The sequence below is a fragment of the Peromyscus leucopus genome, chromosome 8b (genome assembly GCF_004664715.2).
Source record: "Peromyscus leucopus breed LL Stock chromosome 8b, UCI_PerLeu_2.1, whole genome shotgun sequence".
Taxonomy (NCBI): domain Eukaryota; kingdom Metazoa; phylum Chordata; class Mammalia; order Rodentia; family Cricetidae; genus Peromyscus; species Peromyscus leucopus.
Window position 1 is genome coordinate 93,112,118 of NC_051086.1, and position 20,565 is coordinate 93,132,682.

Sequence of the window (20,565 nt, forward strand, 5' to 3'; positions counted from 1 at the left end):
TTGTTGTTACATACATACGCACACATATGTAAAATACAAGCTGCTGTGTCTGTTCAGTGTGGCTTGCGTGTACATGATTTCAGGGCTGACCACTTGGTATCGGATCACCAATTAGAGGGCTCCTCCCCCCAGGTAGACCACTTCCTCTTCTCTCAGAATCAACTTGATATTTCTCTCTGCTCTTTACTTAAGATTCATCCCAAACTCCTTGGTCTAGCACACAAAGCTAAACAGGACCCAGCCTCTGTCTGGAACTAACAATTCCCTAAAGACTATTTTAAAAAGTCATTTCTACATTTCTACATTTATTTAGCTCTACATCTTCCATTTCTGTGTTTAACATAGTACACTAGACACGGTAGCCGTACACTGTGTCATCAGCCAAGACAATACATAGGTGTTATAGCTATGGAAAGGAGGGCAAATTACCAAGGATATAGTTATTTAAATTACATGCTTTTTGGTTCTCATGGGATAAAATACCTGTTTCTGTATCTAATAATCCTGCATCCACCTTCGGGTAAGCCAGGCAGACAGGGCCCTATCTCAGTCCCACTTAGCCTTCAACACTCTATTAGCCCCTGCGCTAGATAATAACAGTATGTTCATAGGGTCTCTAGATGAAAGAAAAGGGTTACTCACTCAAAATTAAAAGTCAAAATAATGAACTTAAAACAGAACTAAGCCCTACTTTCTGCACGATAACAAATATCCTGAAGCAACACCGGGGGATGTTAGGCATTAATTATTTTTTAAATCGCCCAATTATCCATCATTTCATGCTAATCTAAATGATGCCATTTCTCTCTCGGCAGACACCACTCAACTCGAGACAACCCCCATATCTGTGTATAAAAAGCTCAAAGAACCCACAAGCCGGTGATGTTTAGTTCTCCTTTGAAGTTACAGCTGCCCACAGACAAGCGGAACATTAGCCCCGGCACCATGTCTCTCCGGTTTTCTGGCGGATCCAGGCATGTTGGCCTGCAGTCGGGATCCCTCAGGCCACCCAGCGGAGGAGCAGGCAGTTCGGCGGCTGGGAGTGGATTTTCTTGGGCCTTAGGAGGGACACTGAGTGCTCCTGGTGGGAGCCATGCCCCCGGTGCCCTGGGAAATGCTGCTGCTGTTGGCTTCTCTGGAAATGAAGGAGGTCTCCTCTCTGGGAACGAGAAGGTCACCATGCAGAACCTTAACAGCCGCCTGGCCTCTTACCTGGATAATGTGAAAGCCCTGGAGGAGGCAAATACCGAGCTAGAGAGACAGATCAAGAATTGGCATGAGAAATACGGACCCGGATCTTGCCGTGGACTTGATAATGACTATAGCCGATATCATCTGACCATCGAGGACCTTAAAAGCAAGGTAAGGGGGCTGGGGAGATGGCTCAGCGGTTAAGAGCACCTGACTGCTCTTCCAGAGGTTCTGAGTTCAACTCCCAGTACCTACACGGTGGCTCACAACCATCTGTAATGGAATCAGGTTCCTTCTGGTGTGTGTGAAGATAGAGCACTCATAAACATAAAAAAAAAAAAAAAAAAAAAAAAAAAAAAAAAAAACCTGGATAAATTGAAAGCAAGGTAAAAATCACAAACTTGGAACTAGTCAAATTTTTAAAACTTAGTAACTTCCAGCAAAAGTATATAGAATCACAAACAGGAATGTATGACAGCTGTTCTCAAATTTGTATTTAATTTTAATAAATAATCCTCATTACTCAAAATTAGGAACCTTGATTCATGAATTTCAATGTAGCTAAAATGTTAATTCCACTGTTTATTTTGAAATACATTTATAGATAATAAATTATTCTATTCTAAACATAAGACAATTATGAGAACAAATTTAAAACATTGCTACTTTTTAAAAAATTAAATTCTAAATATTTTGATAATTGCTTAAATTAAAAATTGATGCAAAAGCTTATTTCTTAAATAATAAACAACAAAAGCAAAGTTATTTCTGCTAACCCCCATTTAATTTCTTCTAGATTATCTCTTCCACAGCTGCTAATGCTAATATAATTCTACAGATTGATAATGCCAGACTGGCTGCTGACGACTTCCGACTAAAGTAAGTGACAAATGACAGTCATGGCCCCAACATGAAGTTTCGGTCTGTCTATGTGGTTTAAGAAAAAAGTTTCTTTTTCATCTCAAGTAAAATAAATTATAACCCCAAAGAGTAAAGGAATCAAAGGATTTCTGATCCAAAACAACAGTCAACTTGAGTCAAAATGTAATGTATTCATTGCATCCATGGAATAAACTGTCCACGTAGCTCCAGGCCTGCCTAAAATAATGCCAAGCACAAGGTAACCATAGTTCAGTGACTAGTGTTCATTCCGTAAGAGTGTTAACTTAGGTAAGATTACAGAAAGGGTGCTTTCAAGTAACAGTGACAGACACTGGAATCGGTGTGAATGGTTAGCGGCTCATCATCCTGCGTAGACGAAAGGAAGAGTCTTTCTCTGTGCAGAGCTGTTTTGTGTTATGACAGGGTCTCCCCGGGTAGCCCAGACTGGTCTAAAACTCACAATCCTCCTGCCTCAGCCTCCTGAGCTCTTGGATTACAGGCACAGGCTACCACCACACAGGGCTTCTTCTGTGGATTTTTATACTATTTAGAGTCCTGATTGGGTTTCAGATGTCCAGTTGACATCGGGTTGAGGCTGACGCCTTCAGGTTCTTGGAGAGGTCTAACTTGCACCGAAATTCATTTAAATTCACCTCCCCCCAAGATATGAAAACGAACTCACCCTACACCAGAATGTAGAGGCAGACATCAACGGATTGCGCCGCGTCCTTGACGAGCTGACCCTCTGCAGGACGGACCACGAGCTGCAGTATGAATCACTGAGTGAGGAGATGACGTATCTCAAGAAGAACCACGAAGAGGTAGGAGACGTTTCTTGTGACCTAAGTCCTGTCACAACTCCGTGGGTGAAAATGGTAGGAAGGGAAGGTGCTGCAATCCCAGCATTCATCTGTGCTCATGGAACTCACACATGGAATCTATTTGCCTCCCACAAGAACATTGAGGAAGGAAAGTTAGAAAGGAGAGGGGCGTACAGCATAGCACTGGAAGAACAAGGCCACTAGGGAGTGTTGGTTGGCAGGAGAGTGACCCCCAAACAAGATAACCAGAGGAAGGGGCTGGAGCACAGTGGGATTCATGTCCCCTTAAAGTCACAGCAACTGAAAGGAGGCAGCTTGGACTGCACTGAGCGTGGGGTAAAAAGACACCCACATTGTGACACCCCGAGAGCCTTTACTGCACTCTGCGGTGGGTGCCGACTGCAAATAATTTGATTTCGAAACTCTACCGCAATAAGAATTTTCCTTCATATGGAATCTTACACAGAACTTCAAAGTACAGAAATAAGTTAGTAGCAGCTTTTCAGGGGTAAACGTGTGTGTGTGTGTGTGTGTGTGTGTGTGTGTCACACACACACACACACACACACACATATATATATATATATATATATATATATATATTCTTAACTAGAAAATCAGATTTAAATGACATCAAAATCTGGTTTAAGAAATCAGAAGTAGACCAGGCATGGTGATACACTGCTGTAATCTTGGTACTTGAGAAGTGGAGGCAGGCAGGGGACTGTGAACTGGAGACCAGCCTGGGCTACATAGCAAATGCTTGTCAGCAGGGTCTAGGAGAGATAAACCATTTGCAATATGGTTTCAGTTCAGATGAAAAGGTGAGCTATTCCATGAACCAGTGGGGATCATTGCTTTTGCTTGAGAACCCCGCAGGACAGACTGACAGTGCCATCCTAGACAAACTCCTGAGTGCCAAAGCTGGAGAGGGGAGCCACTAAGAACCGGTGCTCGGGAGTCGGGGAGCCAGCCCTGTTCATTCTCCCATCTGACCAGATCCCAGCAAGCAACTTAGGCCTGTGTCTTCCCTGCTCTGTGCCTTAGGGTCCTGATCTGTGAAGGGACTGTCTGCTTCCTAAAGATGCTCAGGCTTTTAGCACATTCTCAGAACAGTGTCCACAACCAATAGTCACTCAATAAATGACAGTTAGTGTCCCAGAGGTGAAAATTCCACAATGGCTGGGACTTTAGGCAGGGGGTGGGGGAGGGTAGTTTCCACCACTCTAGTCCATCAACCTGAAAGTTGGAAAATTATTTACTGAATAAATTCACTGGTCTTTGTAATCTTTTCCTATTTTTTAAGTGGGAGATACGGTTGTCCTTTTTTTTTCATTACATTTTACTTATTTGTTTGTGGGGGGAGGACCATGCGCATGCCGCAGTTCGTCTGTGGAAGTCAGAGCAGCTTTCAGGAGCTGGTTCTCCCCTTCCACCGTGTGGATCCGGGGATTGAACTCAGGTTGTTTGGCAGCAGTGCCTTTACCAGCTGGGCCATCTCATTGGTCCCTGGTATGGTTGGGCTTGGTATGGTGGTTCAACTTTTTTGTTTGTTTGTTTTTCGAGACAGGGCTTCTCTGTGTAGCCCTGGCTGTCCTGGAACTCACTCTGTAGACCAGGCTGGCCTTGAACTCACAGAGATCGGCCTGCCTCTGCCTCCCAAGTGCTGGGATTAAAGGCATGCGCCACCACCTGGCTGGTGGTTCAACTTTATAATTCCAGCAGTTGGGAGACTGAGGCAAGATGATCCCCAGGTTCAAGGCCCAGCCTGGTCTACAGAGCAAGTTCTAGCTTAGTCTAAGCTACAGAGTGAAACCCTGTCTCATAAAAACAAGGAAGGAAGGAAGGAAGGAAGGAAGGAGGGAAGGAGGGAGGGAGAGGGAAGGAGGGAGGGAGGGAGGACGGGAGGGAGGAAAGGAAGGAAGGAAGGAAGAAAGGAAGGAAGGAAGGAAGGAAGGAAGGAAGGAAGGAAGGAAGGAAGGAAGGAAGGAAGGAAGGAAGGAAGGATAGATGGATAGAATATGGAAGGAAGAATGGTCGGAAAGATGGAGGACAGGTGTGAGCACAGATTAAATAGGACCCATAAAGGACACAATACTCTGGGAACTTTGGGACCTATAAAAGCCTCTCAGATAGCATATGGACAGTCACTTGCACTTCGCTGCAGGAAATGAAGGTTCTGCAGTGCTCAGCGGGAGGCAACGTGAACGTGGAGATGAACGCGGCCCCGGGGGTGGACCTCACGGTGCTGCTGAACAACATGCGAGCCGAGTACGAGGGCCTGGCGGAGCAGAACCGCAGGGACGCCGAGGCCTGGTTCCAGGAAAAGGTGAGGGGAGCCAGACCTGCTCTGTCTTTTCCACGCTAGCAGGCCAGACTCAGTGTAACCCTGTGCACCCTGCCTTCCAGAGCGCCACGCTGCAGCAGCAGATCTCCAACGACATGGGCGCAGCCACCTCGGCCAGGACGGAGCTGACAGAGCTGAAGCGCTCGCTGCAGACCCTGGAGATTGAGCTGCAGTCGCTCTCAGCAACGGTAGGTGTTGTTTCAGCTAAAACATTAAGGGGCAGGACCAGTGTTATTTGACCACAGGTCAGGATGGGTCACACCAACATCTCCTAATACTGAAAAAACTGTATACAGAGAGAGTACACGGGGCTGGAGAGACGGCTCAGCAGTTAAGAGAACCTACCACTCTGCCAGGGGACCCAACTTCTATCCCCAGCACCCACAGGGCAGCTAACAACTGAATGTAACTCCAACCTCAAGGCATCTGTCCTCTGCAGGCATTGCATCCATGCATGCAGATACAGGCAGGCAAAACACCCATACACATAAACTTTTTTTAAAGGTACACACCAACCCAGACATGGGCACTATCTGTCCCCGCACCCCACACAGAAAAGCTCTCATTCCACAGCACACAACCCACAGAGCCTGTGGCACTCAGCCTCTTAGGCACATCCGGGACATCGGAAAGACTTCACTGGTTGCCACGGAAACAACCCAGTTCTAAAACCTGCTTTTGGTCAGGACTGTGAGCTGGCAGTCTCCAAAAGGCTTGACGCTGAGAATTGTAGCAAGCATGTAGTCCAAGGGTTCCCCGTCTCCACAAGACCCTCTGTAATCTCTAAGGAAGTAGGGTGTCACATAAACAAAGAAATAGCTACTATGCAAATGAGAGCAGCAAGCCACTCACGAAAGAAACCATGGCTCAGTCTACTAGAAAGATCTTTGGATTTAGCAACCTTAAAACATGGAACAGGTTCTATGTTCTGTCTCTAAGTAGTATTTAGGCAGAAGATGTGTTCTTACCATTGGCTGAGCCCCAGCTTACCCAGCATGCCCCTCTTCCCATCACCCTCAGCACAGCTGGCTCTCTAGACCTTCCTTCCGCATCCTCCCCGAAACCATCAGAACCCTGCACGATCTTCTCCTGCTGCAGGAGTGACTTCTCCCTGTGTTTCTGAAAAACAGGGTAGGAAATAAATTCTCAAATCCCCGCATCAGAATTAGAAGCCTTTTCACATAGCAACAATGACATCATGACGCAGTTAGAGTCTAGGTTCAGACCACCCAGTATAACCATCTTCACAGAAAAGCAATGAAATCACAAAGCAATTAAATTTGAGGTTCAGATCACCCATCCTGGAAGTAATGCTTTGGGATCAGGAAATAACTAACCCCTCAAAAATCCATTTACCAGCCAGTGTAACCAAATTATAGAGTGATACTGGTTAGCCTAGCTTCCATACGTGAGATTCTTGGTCAAGATAAATTCTAAGTTCAGTTTCCCACAGGTAGAACGCGAGTCAATTAGAGGTTGGGAGTTATTTATATAAGCAGTCACTCGTTTGCTCCAAGTTCATCCGGTCCCCGCTCGTCAGCACCCACCCTTCCCGTGGAAGCAGCTGAGAGATCCTGTCCCCTCTGACTTCCCAGGGTATTAGTCATCTTATAAAGGAATCCCCAATGAAGGGAAGTGAGGCTTCAAGGTTTTGAACTGTGGGTGCAGCCCTCCCTGACATCTTGCTATTTGTCAGGACCGCACTGTCACCTTCTGCTCCAATGCTCCTGGAGAGCCCAGCAGCCTCGCCAAAGGCAGCAGCCAGTGTCAGTCTGTGTCCTAAGAGTCTCAGCCCACTGAGACTGATGCCTGCCTGTTATGATGAATATCTTGCTACCTAACTCCTCCTTTGTGATCCTAGGGTCAAATCAATACATCATGTATTTGGCATTACACAAAAGCATCCTTAAAATTTTAACGCTACTATTGCAATGAAGAAGAAAGACAGGGAGCTGGGGGGTTGCTCAGTTGGTAAAGGGCTTGCCAGGCAAGCACAAGGCTATGAGTTTAATCTTTAGAATTCATGGGGGGAAAAAAAGCAAGTGTGGTGGCATGAGCTTGTAATCCCAGTGCTGGGAAGTAGAGTCAGGGGGATCCCTGGGGCCCACTGAGCAGCCAGCCTAGCTGAATCAGAGAGCCCCAGGATGACTATAAAATATGATCAAGCTGGGTGGTCGTGGCGCACGCCTTTAATCCCAGCACTCGGGAGGCAGAGCCAGGCAGATCTCTGTGGGTTCAAGGCCAGCCTAGTCTACAGAGTGAGTTCCAGGACAGGCACCAAAACTACACAGAGAAACCCTGTCTCGAAAACAACAACAACAAAAAAAAAAAAATGATTAAACAAATGAGTAGATATCACCTGAAGAATGACATCCAAGGGTATTCTTTGGCCAACACAAAGAGAGAGAGAGAGAGAGAGAGAGAGAGAGAGAGAGAGAGAGAGAGAGAAAGCATTTTAAAAACAAAACGCATTTATTTTGTACACACTGAGCCAAACCGCCTTCAAGAATGCCAGGCAGAGCCTTGCATCTCCTTTTAATCCAGGCTTCATTTCCTGTGATGTAAGAGCCGCAATCACATCACACAAGAAGAAGAGGAAATTGAGGGAGCGGAAGAGGTGGTGGACATTCTGATAATGACTGATATCAGAAGTAATAACTGCCCAGACATATATATTTATGTATGATGAGAGACAGAGGAAAATTGCCACAGCTGGGCAGGGATCAGGTGGCGGGACAAATTACAGTCTATGGAAGGCGAAGAGGAAGCAGGATGCGCATAGGAGTGGTGTGGACACGATGACCTGCCTGTTATGAGCGCTGGCCTTGACAGCCCACCCTGTGAAAGGATTCATTCCATCTTAACTGCTTTAAAAAGGGGGCTTCGGTGATGACAGAAAATCGAGGATGGGTCAGAAAAGGAAACAAGAGCCCAGCAGGCCTAGGAATGGGATGAGAATAAGATGAGGAATAGGATGAGAATAGGATGAAGAATGGGATGTTAAGGAGTAAGACTTGGCTATAACAGCCCCCCCCAAAAAAAACAATTTTCAAGTATAAATCATCCCTTGTGGATTTCTTACTGTTCTGCCCCCTCCCCCAAGTGTTCTTATAGACATGTTGGTCTTAACAGAAATTGTTACCAAAATCTTAACAGTCAAATATCTTCTAGGGGGGCGGTGAGATGACTCAGTGTTAAGTAAGGGTACCTACTACCAAGGCCCATAGCCAGAGTTTGATCCCGGGGACCCATATGGTGGAAGGGAAGAACCAAATCCTGAAGGCTGTCCTCTGGCCTCCACACGATTGTTGTGACACATGCCTGCCCCCCACCCACCCCCACACACACACCTAAGTATATGTTAAAATACACAAAGTCTTGGAGGTCATCCAGTGCCTGTTCACCACCTGGTTAATGCCAGGCTCCACCTCCTGTCTTATTGTGGCAGGCCCCTACTTGCCTGGGGAGTGGTCCCGCAGATGCTGAGAAACCCAGGGCCAGGTACTCCACCGCCGGAGATTCCATCCTTTGCTATGCTCTTTGATGTCTCAGAAACACTCGCTGGAGTGCTCCCTGGCGGAGACCGAGGGCAACTACTGCTCGCAGCTGGCACACATCCAGGCTCAGATCAGCGCGCTGGAGGAGCAGCTGCACCAGGTCAGGACCGAGACCGAGGGTCAGAAACTGGAACACGAGCAGCTGATGGACATCAAGGCCCACCTGGAGAAGGAGATCGACACCTACTGCCGCCTCATAGATGGAGACGAAAAGTAAGACCGCTGGGAAGTTCCTCACAACAGCCTCGCTCTACCCCTGAGCCCGCCACACTTTTAGCCCGCCGTTTTTCTCTCCCGCTGTACAAGTGCATGTCTTTCTCTTGCTTCTAGAATCATTTTCTCTGTATTTTGTACAGAGCCCCCTTATCTGCCTCAGATGACTCCCATCATTCCTGCACAAGTTCCTCACTATTATCCACGTTAAGCATTGTGATTTCAAGATTTTCCTGACCCCTGCCCCTCCCCCAAACCCCTGAACACATTCTATATGTATGTGTGGCTCCTAGGACATTGCATATTTTATATGTATATCTCTTAAGCTAGTACATACGTCTTAAGTGTTTAATTCTTGGATTTAAAAAATCAAATGGGAGGGACTGGGAGACCGCTCAGTGGGTAAATGCTTGTCACATGTAACACCAGTTCCTGGGAAACTGAGGCCCTTTTCTAACCTCTGAGAGCACTGCATGTATGTTATGCATATGTGTACACTCAGGTAACACACACATAAGATAAAAGTAAATAAATCTCTCTTTAAAACTAAGGCTGAGAACAATAAAGGAGGATTCCTGATACCAACCTACACACACCCACACTCACAAACACATTCACAGACACACACACATATTCACACACATACACACTCACACACATACACACTCATACACATGCACACACACTATCACCACCACCACCAAAAGAAAAAAACTCAAATGGAAATAAGATTTAAAAAAAAAAAAAAAACCTCTCTTTAGATAACTTGTAATCACTTCCTGCTCCTGCACACAAAATCATATTTTCTTCAATAGTAAAAACTGAGATCTGTTGAGTCGGTATCTCAATGAAAAGCTTCCAACGTGATCAGGAGCACCCTTGTAAAATAATACTCTTTTCTCTTTCAGTTCCTGCTCCAGCGCAAAGGGCTTTGAATCTGGAAGCTCAGGGAATTCATCCAAAGGTAACGAAAACCTCGTTTTATTTCTGTAATGGAAAAATCCCTTCCCATCAATAGCTCTCACACATAGCAGCCAACTCTACAGTGAAGTGGTTCTAACCACTGGAAATGCTCCCCATACACCCCAAAATCTTACTATAAACCCCAACACTCCCTCCCCAGTGAGTGCAGTGTTGGGCTCCTCTCTCACGCTACCTATTGGGAAGAATTCACCATTCACCTGTGTTTGCTTCTCTAGATTTATCCAAAACCACACTGGTCAAGACGGTGGTTGAAGAAATAGATCAGCGTGGAAAGGTTCTGTCATCGAGGATCCACTCCATCGAGGAAAAGATGTCCAAGATGAGCAACGGGAAGGCGGAACAGAGGGTTCCCTTCTAACTCTCACGCTAGGGGAGAGAATAACTCGCCGGCGGAGCCCGCACAGTGGCACTGTTCTACATCTCAGGGAGAACGGAAATGCTTTCTACTATTACAGATGAGTGACCTTAGACAAAATACCTCTTTTCTTTCGCATGATGTTGGGTGTTTCTGTTCCAAATAAATAAAATAATTGATGGGCACACATTCTCTTTGCTGGTGGTTAATATTGAGTTGTGATTTATTTTTTTTCCTTAAGAAGACCCTATGGAAAATGTTTCCACTGAATTTCACTCTAGTTTTCAACGACTATCAATACGATCATATGCATATAAGTATTAAATATTCCCTAGGCATAGTCTTTAAATCCCACCATGTCTGCATAGGTGAACTATCTGGGAACGTTCAGAAATTCTCCTGCAACTGGAACAGTCCACCACTAGATGGTGCGTGTCTGGTATTTTTGTCAAGACTCTGTCAAGATTACCCACAAACTAGGATACCATTCCCAGTCTGACAGGGGGTGGGGTGGGGGGGTGGAGGGGAGTGGGGGATGCGGGGTGGAGTGGGGGTGACAGAACCTTTGAACAGATCTACCACAACGAATCACATGTTGGTGACCTTTCCAAAACAGATGATAGAAGCTTTTCTCCAGGAAGCCCCAGGCAGAAATATTTTAGGCATTGCAGACCCTAAGTCTATCACAACTGCTCAGCTTTATAATTGCTTTTAACAGAAAGAGCCATACATTGCTGGGCACAACTACTTTAGACAAAATTTTGTTTAGAGGCACTGAGATTTTTGAATTGCAAATAATTTAATGTTTCATGAAAACATTATTCTTTTCATGTTTTCAACCATTTAAAATGTAAAAGCCAGGAACTAAGCAATTAAGAGCATTGGCTGCTCTTCCAGAGCACTGGGGTTCAATTCCCACACGTGACTCACAACCATCTCTAACTCCAGTTCCAAAGGATCTAACTCTCTCTCTCTCTTTGGGCTCCTCGACCACCACACACTCATGTGGTACTCAGACTTATATGCAGGCAAAAAAAAAAAAAGCCGTTCTTACCTTGGGACTGTACAAACACACATCATGCCAGTTTTTCGATCCTTCCCCACACCAAGACCTGTGCTAAGACTCAAACTCTTGTGAAGTGTATGACCTCCAAGGTCACTGAGTGGTTCTGCCTTAGGAAAGCTGTTTTTTCTTTCTCAAGTGTCTTCCTGATTTCATTGGGAAGCTCCATTCTGCCCAACAACCCAACAGATCCACGGGAGTTCAAAGAAGCAGAGAAAATAATCAAAGTCTTACAAAATTTCTGCCCAAATGCACCACATGAAGCAAGTTCTAGAAGTTATGAGGAGATGGCTTCTTAACACACAGAGCCAGCTACATAACTTGAAAGAGTCTGTGAAATGAAAGTGTGAGGTCCCTGTGTTCAAAACTGATGACATTGAAGGGTCTAGAATATGGTACTCTTTGCTTCTTTCCTCTATTACGTTCTTTGTTGTTGTTTTGTTTGTTTTGTTTTTTGAGACAAAGCTTCTCTGTGTAGCCCTGGCTGTCCTAGAACTTGCTCTGTAGACCAGGATGATCTCAAACTCAGGGATCCTCCTGCCTCTGCCTACACTGGGATTAAAAGCGTGCAACACCATGCCCAGCTTTTTTAATTATGTTCTTGATTTATCCTGGATTTTTTTATGATTTTGTTTTGAGAAGGTTTTTTTTTTCTTGTTTTGGCTTTAGTTTTACAGCCTTGTGCTATTTAATGTCATTCTAAGTAAAAAGAAAAAATAAATTTTAGATTATTGTATACATTAATCACTTGTTTTTATGCAGTGAAATCCCAGTTTTAAATCCAAACACTAAAATGATATCATCTGTATTTTGTAGCTCACATATGCATATTATTTTGTTCTTATCAAACAGTGGAAACAAAAACAAAACAAACTCAACTGTTTTTATTTCACTTTGCTATTGTTCTTTGGTTTGAGTTTCAGTTTGTTTGGTTTGAGGTTGTTTTTTTGTTTGTTTGTTTGTTTGTTTGTTTTGTTTTTTTTAATCATTTTGTTTTAGATATAGCCTTGTTTAGCCTGGAACCCACAGTATAGACCAGACTAACCTCGAACTCACAGAGATCTGCCTGCTTTTGCTTCTCCAGTGTTGGGATGAAAGTCAAACACCACCACACCCAGTTATAGACTTCAAAAAATTTATACATGCTGGATACTTCAGTTATTCATGCTTCTTGGAACATCCATGACATTTGAAGCAAGTTCTGGGTCACATGGAAAATCCTGGCTCCCTGGGATTGTGGGAGACCCAGCTTACCCCCATCTTGGAGGCTATATACCAAACATTTCCCCACTTTGGGTATGTATAGTTGGACTCCCTGGCATCGCTGCTAACCAGAATCCAGTACATGAGGGCATTGCATGTGCTCTGTGCTTACAGAGGCAGTATAAATCATGGCAGACACGTGACTCACACACTCCCCCATGCACCTGCATGCCCCACAGCGCATCAGAACTCACTTTACAGAACACAAGTTTGAAGACACAATTACTGAGAATTTCAAGTTAGCCACAGAGAGCACTGGACCAAGGGCAGAACTCTTCTAACAGAGTCTTTGTGTCTGGAGCCTGTGAAACAACTCCTGCCTTGCAGGTGTGCTCAGAGGCCAGGGATCTTTGAAAACGCTGTCTGCATGGGGTTCCTTTATGTAGGATGCCCAGGAAGACTCAGAAGTACAGGACGCACTCTGCCTTGAGAGAGCTGTCGGCACAGAAGGATCAAAGGGAAGGAAAGCCCTCTAACTCCACCCCTTTTGCTGAAGAGATAACCCAGAATCCCCCAGGTGTCTATTCACAAAGCAATGGATGTAGAATTAACCCCTGGGCGAACTGCCTTTAAGTTCTGTAGGGTTCACAGTGTGGAAGGAAACACTCCGTGCTCACACCATGCTCAGTCACGACCTGTTCTTCCTAGACAATTGACTATGCCATTCGGTTCTGTGATTTTCCTGTGCTCAGCAGAAGTTAGGGCGCCTGGGCTCTGAAGGAGTTCTGCTGATGAACACATGTTCTTCCCCAGTCTCGGAAGAGCTCCACTTTTTTTTTCACTGTAGTGGGTTTGAATACTTCAAGGTTCTGAAGAATCAAAATCCTTCTAAAGGAGAAGGAATTGGACCACCCTGCTTGGACAGTTAGTTGATATGCGTGTGTGTGTGTGTGTGTGTGTGTGTGTGTGTGTGTGTGTGTGTGTGTGTGTTGGTTTTGGTTTGTGATTTGTTGTTGTTGTTGTTGTTATTAACACAAGATCTCATTCTGTACCCCAGGCCTGCCTGCAACTCACTGTATATAGCTAGGCTGCCCTCGAACTCACAGCAATCCTCTTACCTCAAAACCCAGAGCACAGGCATGAAACATCACATCTGGCTTTCAGCATTCAGTTGTTACCAAGGAAACCACAGATGTTTAAGATGTATCGGAGCCCTTTACAGGAAGTAAATTACCACTGGCTTCCTGTGAGTAGCTTCCATAGGGCATTATATGCTATTTAATATGCTCCCGGATTATGTTCAGTGATACTTCAAGATTGTCTGGTTGCAAAATATAATTTTCCTCTGGACACTGGCTTTTTCCCTAAACTTCACATTTCCTGTGACTATGTCTTATTTCTATTAACTCATTCCTAAGTTTTTATAACTTCTTTCTTCTATCCCTTTTAATGCATTTTAGGTGATTCTGAAGTGGTAGATAATATCGTAATCTGTTTGCAGGCACAAAATGTTTTCATTTTATACAGGAATGCTGTCCATTTCTATGTTTTCTTATTCATGTGTATTAATATTTGTGGGCTTTCACCTCTCTTTGTTTCTTTTGCTCATTTATTCCAGGCAATTAGCCCCTGTTTTCTGAAATGAGGTATAATTCCAAATGCCTTTTCTAATGTCTTAGAGATTTAGATACAGGTTCACAATTGTTGGCCTTGGGGCTAAACAGAAGGCTCAATGGTTCTTTTCTTATTGTTATTATTATTTGGGTTTGGTTTTGGATTTTTTTTTGTTTTCTCTGTGTAGCCTTGGCTGTCCTGGAGCTCGCTCTATAGACCAGGCTGGCCTCAAACTCAGGGATCCACCTGTCTCTGCCTCCCAAGTGCTGGGACTAAAGGCGTAAGCCACCACCTCCTGGCATGACTCAGTGGTTAAAAGCACCTATCGTTCTTCCAGAGGACCTGAGTTTGAGGTTGGTCATCACGCCCATATGGGGTGATTTACAACCATCTGTCACTCCAGCTCCAGAGGATCCAGCACGCTCTTCCAGCTTCCAAGAGCATCTTCACTCATGTGCACACACTCCCACAGACACACACATGTAAACACAATTAGAAAGAGAATAAACCTCTACAACAAACCTGTATAAACACAGACACATACAACAAAGGGCCCAGAAACCCATCTCCACAGCTGCAGGCTCTTCAACAAAGGCACCAACCAACAGCTCATGGGAGAAAGCAGCCTTTTCAGTGAATCGTGCTGATGGGAAAACTGGATGCTCACAAGCAGAGCAAAACAAGCTCCCTAAGTCTCACCCTGGGAAAGAATCGATTCAAAATGAAGCGAAGATCCGAATGTCGGACCCAAAACTTTGAAATGTCCAGGGGAAGCACCTTAAAATTCACGCTTGGGGAAGGACTTTCTGATAAAACTCCAACCGCTCAGAAAATAATTGACAGGTGGGATCCCACTGAAGACAAAAGAATAAGGGGAGGAAAAGGCTACAGAGAAAACTTTTTCCAGTCACACATCTGACCAGGGATTAACATCTAGAATCTTTGAAGAACTCAGAAAAACCAAAAGCCAAAAATCAAAGCAAATGCCAGGCATGGTGGTGCACATCTTTAATCCCAGCACTCAGGAGGCAGAGGCAGGCAGATCTCTGTGAGTTCAAGCCCACCCTGGTCTACATAGCAAGTTAAAGGCAGCAAGAGATGCATAGTGAGACTCTATGTATATACATATCCATATACTACATATGCATATATATAATAACACATATATATATATACATACACATACACACATATATAGAGATATACATCAATCAATAAATGGGCACATGAATTGAACAGACAAGCTTTAAAAGAAGAAATACAAATAGCAAAGAAAAAGTATATGGGTGAAAGGTGTTTGACTTCAAAACTACATTTAAGAGTCCTCTTCACTCCAGTCACCATGGTTTTCACCAAGGAAACGAGTAACGGTAGTGCCGCTGTGAGTGTGGGAGGCAGGGACATTCCTACTCTGCGGGCAGGAGGTAAATCAGTGTGACAGTGTAGAGTCAGCATGGAAACTTCCAAACACTCAAAGTAGAACTGGAACCTGACCCACCCAAGCCAACAAAGCACAGAGACATCAGCACATCCATGTTTGGTGAGTCACTGTTCTCAATAACCAAGACGAGGAATCAACTTGAATGCCCATCAACAGATGGGTGGTGTGTTAGTTTTTTCCACTGGAGTGATAAAACACCATGACCAAGACAACTTATGAAGGCAGGCTTTATTTGGAGTTTGTGGTTCCAGGAGGATAAGAGTCTATGACCCTCACGGTGGGTAGCATGGCAGCAGGCAGGCAAGCTTGTCACTGGAGCAGTTGCTGAGAGATCACATTTCTATACCCACAAACAGGAAGCAGAGAGAGGTAACTCAAAATGGGGGGAGTCTTTAAAAGCCTCAAAGCCCGCCCCCGGTGACATACTTCCTTCAGTGAAGCCACACCTCCCAATCCTCCCCAAACAGCCACCAAACAGGGACAAGTGCTCAAATGCCCAACACTTGCAGGGAACGTCTCATTCAAACCAACACAGATGACTAGAGAAAGAAAAATAAAATCATGTCATTTGCAGAAACATGGATGGAACTTGAATCATCATGTTAAACAAACAACAGAAAAAAAAAAAAACCCAGATTCGGCAAGACTAATATTGCATCTTCTCTCATATGCAGCATATAGATTTCAAAAACATAGACAAACCATGAAAGAAGAAGAGGGACTGTGTGAGGAAAAGGGTGTCCTGTGGAGAGGAGCGAGGGAGATGGGAGTGAACACGGTAAAAGTACATAGCACATATGTTGAAATGTGATCATGAAACCCACCATTTCGCACATTAACTAAAACACGTTAGTTTTAACAAGATGTCAGTTTGATTTCTAAAGTTCCCCCAGCCCACTTGTCCTTTGCCTCCTGTTTCCTCTACGATCTGGTCAATCCAAAGTCCTTGAAAATTGACATGTTAGTTGATCCTAAAAGGAGCGAGGGCAGCAGATTATACCTGCCGAAGATCACGTAACAAAAGTTGGGATAGATACCAGGCAGGGCGGTGTATATCTTTAATCCCAGCACTCAGGAGGCAGAGGCAGCTGGATCTCTGTGAGTCTGAAGTCAGCCTGGTCTGCAGAGAGAGTTCCAGGACACCTGGGGCTCTACCGTAAGACTCTGTCTGGATGAAGCTGGAAAAAAATCTAGAACTTACAATTTTTCAGTTTAGAAGTTTGGGAGCTTGGACATAGGGGAGGCAGTGAAATTTCACACGTGTCTAATGAATTTTGATCGTTTCTGCTCTCCATCTCCCTCGTACTTCCTACTTCCACTCAAACCCTTCTCTTTCCCAGAAAGTCCCCTTCCAACTTTGATGTCTCCCCCCCTCTGTGTGTGTGTGTGTGTGTGTGTGTGTGTGTGTCCCAATGAATTTAATTTGGGTTGCTTTCATGAGCTTGGGAGAAAGGTTATTTGCTGAAGCATGGGCTGCACTACTTAACAAAGAGTCACCACCGCCTCCAGAAGCCATTAACTACCTCAAGTCCCTTAGGGAGGGATGAGGTCTTGTGAGCCCCTCCTCCATCCATGATGAAATGCTGATTGGTCCAGACTTGTTCTCTCTCATGAGAGTAACCAGAACTACTGTGAGTGGACGAGTACAGTGGCCATGTCGAGACAGAAGACACTGTTTCCGTCATCTGTACTTCTCCCCGTCATCTGGCTCACATGGACCTTCCACCCTCTCTTCCAGGACGTTGCCTTGACCTTGAAGGGGATAATACAGATGTCCCAGTTGAAGCTGAGCACTCCCGGTCACTTACTATTAGCACTTTGACCGGCTGGGGACCTCTGCACTGTCACACGTCGCATAAACGAGCCTCACTGATGAAGGCTGAGAACAAACCTAATCTGTGGGTATAAATAGAAGTACCGAGAAGGCAGTTTGACAATGTGTCCATTTAGCAAAACAACAGTGGTAGGTTCTGCCCTAGGGCCGATGACATCCCCAGCCACGGGCTCTTGACCGGGTTTGCAGAACCAGACGTGAGGGTTCACAGAACTAGGAATGAATTCATGCCTGTGGGGTGGCTGGTCTCTTCTGATAGGCACTTGTCCATTGACAACACTTCTAGTTCCTTCACTCCCACGTGCATGTGTGTGTGTGTTGCATATACTTCCTTGTGATGGCATGATTGCTGGTCTTGCATGTTCCATAGACTACAGTTAACGTTGACTCTTGGTCATATGTCTTTGTTTCTGCATTTGTTTGTTTAGTTTGGTTGAAACATAACTTTGGGGATCCTGTGGGACACGCACTGAAATGGTTTCTCTTGGGTAGTACAGAATATCACTAACCTAGTTTGTCTTGTCTGTGTGCATGCATGTTCATACATGTGCAGGTACGCAGGTGCACTACCCACTGTATTTCTGACACATTGGCCTAGGACTCTCACTCAGTTAGGCTGACTGGCCAGCAAGCCCTAGGGACTCAGCTGTCTCTGTCTCCCCATCACCGAGGTTACAAGCACATGCTGCCACACCTGGCTTCTTCACTCGGGAGATGGGGCCAAACGCAGGACCTCGCCGAGCTTCACCAACTGATCCAACTCCCCAGCTAGTCATTGACATTTTAAATTATGACATTTTAAATTAATCTGTTGAACTGGGCATCTTCAGACCATGGCAGTATTAACCTGGCTTCCCGAGTGCTCTCATCTTTCATATAGCTTCCTTAGCATCAAAAATCTTTTTTATCAGGCCAGGTGTGGTAGTTCACACCTTTTATATTCCAGGAGGCAGAGGGCAGAGGTAGGTGGATCTCCAAGAGTCTGAGGCCTGGGTCTACATCAAGGTTCCAGGCTAGCTGGGGCTACACAGAGAGACTTAGTCTCAAAAAAAAAAAAAAAAAAAAAAAAAAAAAAAAAAAAAAAAACATTCTGTCCTCCATCCCCACTAAAACCTCCTCCACTTTCTGAGCACCCCCTTCGGTGCTTCTCAGCCTTCCTGATGCTGCGATCCTTTAATCCAGTTCCTCATGTCAACCACAACGTTAATTCGTTCCTACTTTGTAAATGTAATTTTGCTACTGTTATGAACATAATGTAAATATCTGATTTGCAGAATGATCTTAGATAATCCCTGTGAAAGGGTCATTTGATCCCAAGAGGAACCACTGACCCCTTCTTATTAAATCAGGGCTATGTTTTATTGACTGAATTGATTGATTGATTGATTGATTGATTGACTGATTGACTGAGACAGCTTGGCCTCAAATTTGAGCGAGCCTATGCCCTTTTTCTGGTGGGGGGAGGGGGTTGGGACAGGGTTTCTCTGTGTAGCCCTGGCTGTCCTGGAACTCACTCTGCAAACCACACTGGCCTTGAACTCACAGAGATCTGCCTGCCTCTGCCTTCCGAGTGCTGGGACAGAAGGCATGCACCACCAATGCCCAGCCAGCTCACATTCTTAAAAGGCTTTAAAAAGGGAAGGGAGGGAGAACTAGAATTGGTATGTAAAATGAAAAAAAAATGAATAAATAAATATTTTTAAAAAGGTTTTATTTTTGGAACTTTGGGAGAACTGTTCATTTGTTTGTTGTTATTGCTTCAGTTTTGGGAGACTGGATCTCATGTAGCCCACCCTGGCCTCAGGGACCCTATATAACCAAGGATGACCTTGAGTTTCTGGTCTTCCAGACTCTCTACCTTCCATGTGCTGTGACTACAGGCACAGCCCTCCCACAACTAGGTTGGGCAGTACCAGAACGAGACCGCTGGACTCACACATACTGGGCATGCGCACTACCAACTGAGCCGCAACACAGACCTGAAAGTTAATTTTTAACTCAAACAGCTCTTTCTGGGACTAGAGAGACCCCTCAGTGGATAAAATGAGCTGGCTCTCCAGAATCTACGTAATAGCAGAGAACACCGCCTGTTCCCGTCATCCCAGCACAGCAGTGTGTGCCTGTCACCCCCGCATTGGGAAGGCAGAGACAGGAGGACGCTCAGAGATTGCTGGCAGCCGGCGGACCTGAAATGGTGATCTCCAGGTTCAGTAAAAGACTTCGCTCAGAAAAATAAGCTGGAGAAGCAATGAGGAATGGCATCCTGTCACCCCAATTCCCATTCGCATGTTTTTTAATTAAAAGCTTTTCTTGTGTTTGCTCTTCTATTTGAGCTATTCTAGACATCTTTCGAATATGCAATATTTTATTTCTTCTAAAGTTAATAATTGTAAGTGGTTTGTTTCGAATGTTTTCTTCAGCTTCCTTTTATTATATTTGTTCCTGAGCATCATTTCTCATTTGTAACTCTAAGCCTACCTGTCAGTTTGGATTGTTTGTAGTATATTTTTGAGGTTCTGTTTATTTTCAAGGGGAGGCCTCGATATTTAGAGATACCTGTATTTCATTCCAGGACCATTGCGGGATAGGCTTCCTTTATGAGGGGTCTGCAGATCTATGCATCTCAAGGACCCTTCAGCTTCCCCAGAACAGAACAGAACACTCATAGCTGGCTGCACAGTTTCCAGGACTCAATGGAAAATAAAGATGGTGGGTCCCTTGTTCAAAAGTCAGGAAAACATTCAGTTAAAAATACTAAAATTCGTCTTTTAAAAACATCTACTAGCCGGGCGGTGGTGGCACACACCTTTAATCCCAGCATTCCGGAGGCAGAAGCAGGCAGATCTCTGTGAGCTCCAGGAGACCAGCCTGGGCTATAGAGTGAGTTCCAGGAAAGTCGCCAAAGCTACACAGAGAAACCCTGTCTCAAAAAATGCAAAAAAAAAAAAAAAATCTACTATTTATAATATATAATAGGGATAATAACACTGTACATATAACAGTATATATAAACTTACAAACTGCAAGAAATGATGTTGTGTCATCATTTTATGTACTGCA

The 20,565-nt window shown here is 44.7% G+C and overlaps 1 protein-coding gene across 1 annotated transcript; it reads left to right on the plus strand.

Annotated features, from left to right (window-relative positions):
* Positions 1–868: 868 nt before the first annotated feature.
* Positions 869–10,542, plus strand: Krt28 (keratin 28). Its single transcript, XM_028889500.2, has 8 exons — positions 869–1,362; positions 1,988–2,070; positions 2,738–2,894; positions 5,062–5,223; positions 5,304–5,429; positions 8,794–9,011; positions 9,920–9,975; positions 10,211–10,542. Exons 1-8 carry the CDS (start codon positions 883–885, stop codon positions 10,351–10,353), a joined length of 1,425 nt encoding a protein of 474 aa, XP_028745333.1. The 5' UTR covers positions 869–882; the 3' UTR covers positions 10,354–10,542.
* The last annotated feature ends 10,023 nt before the right edge of the window (positions 10,543–20,565 follow it).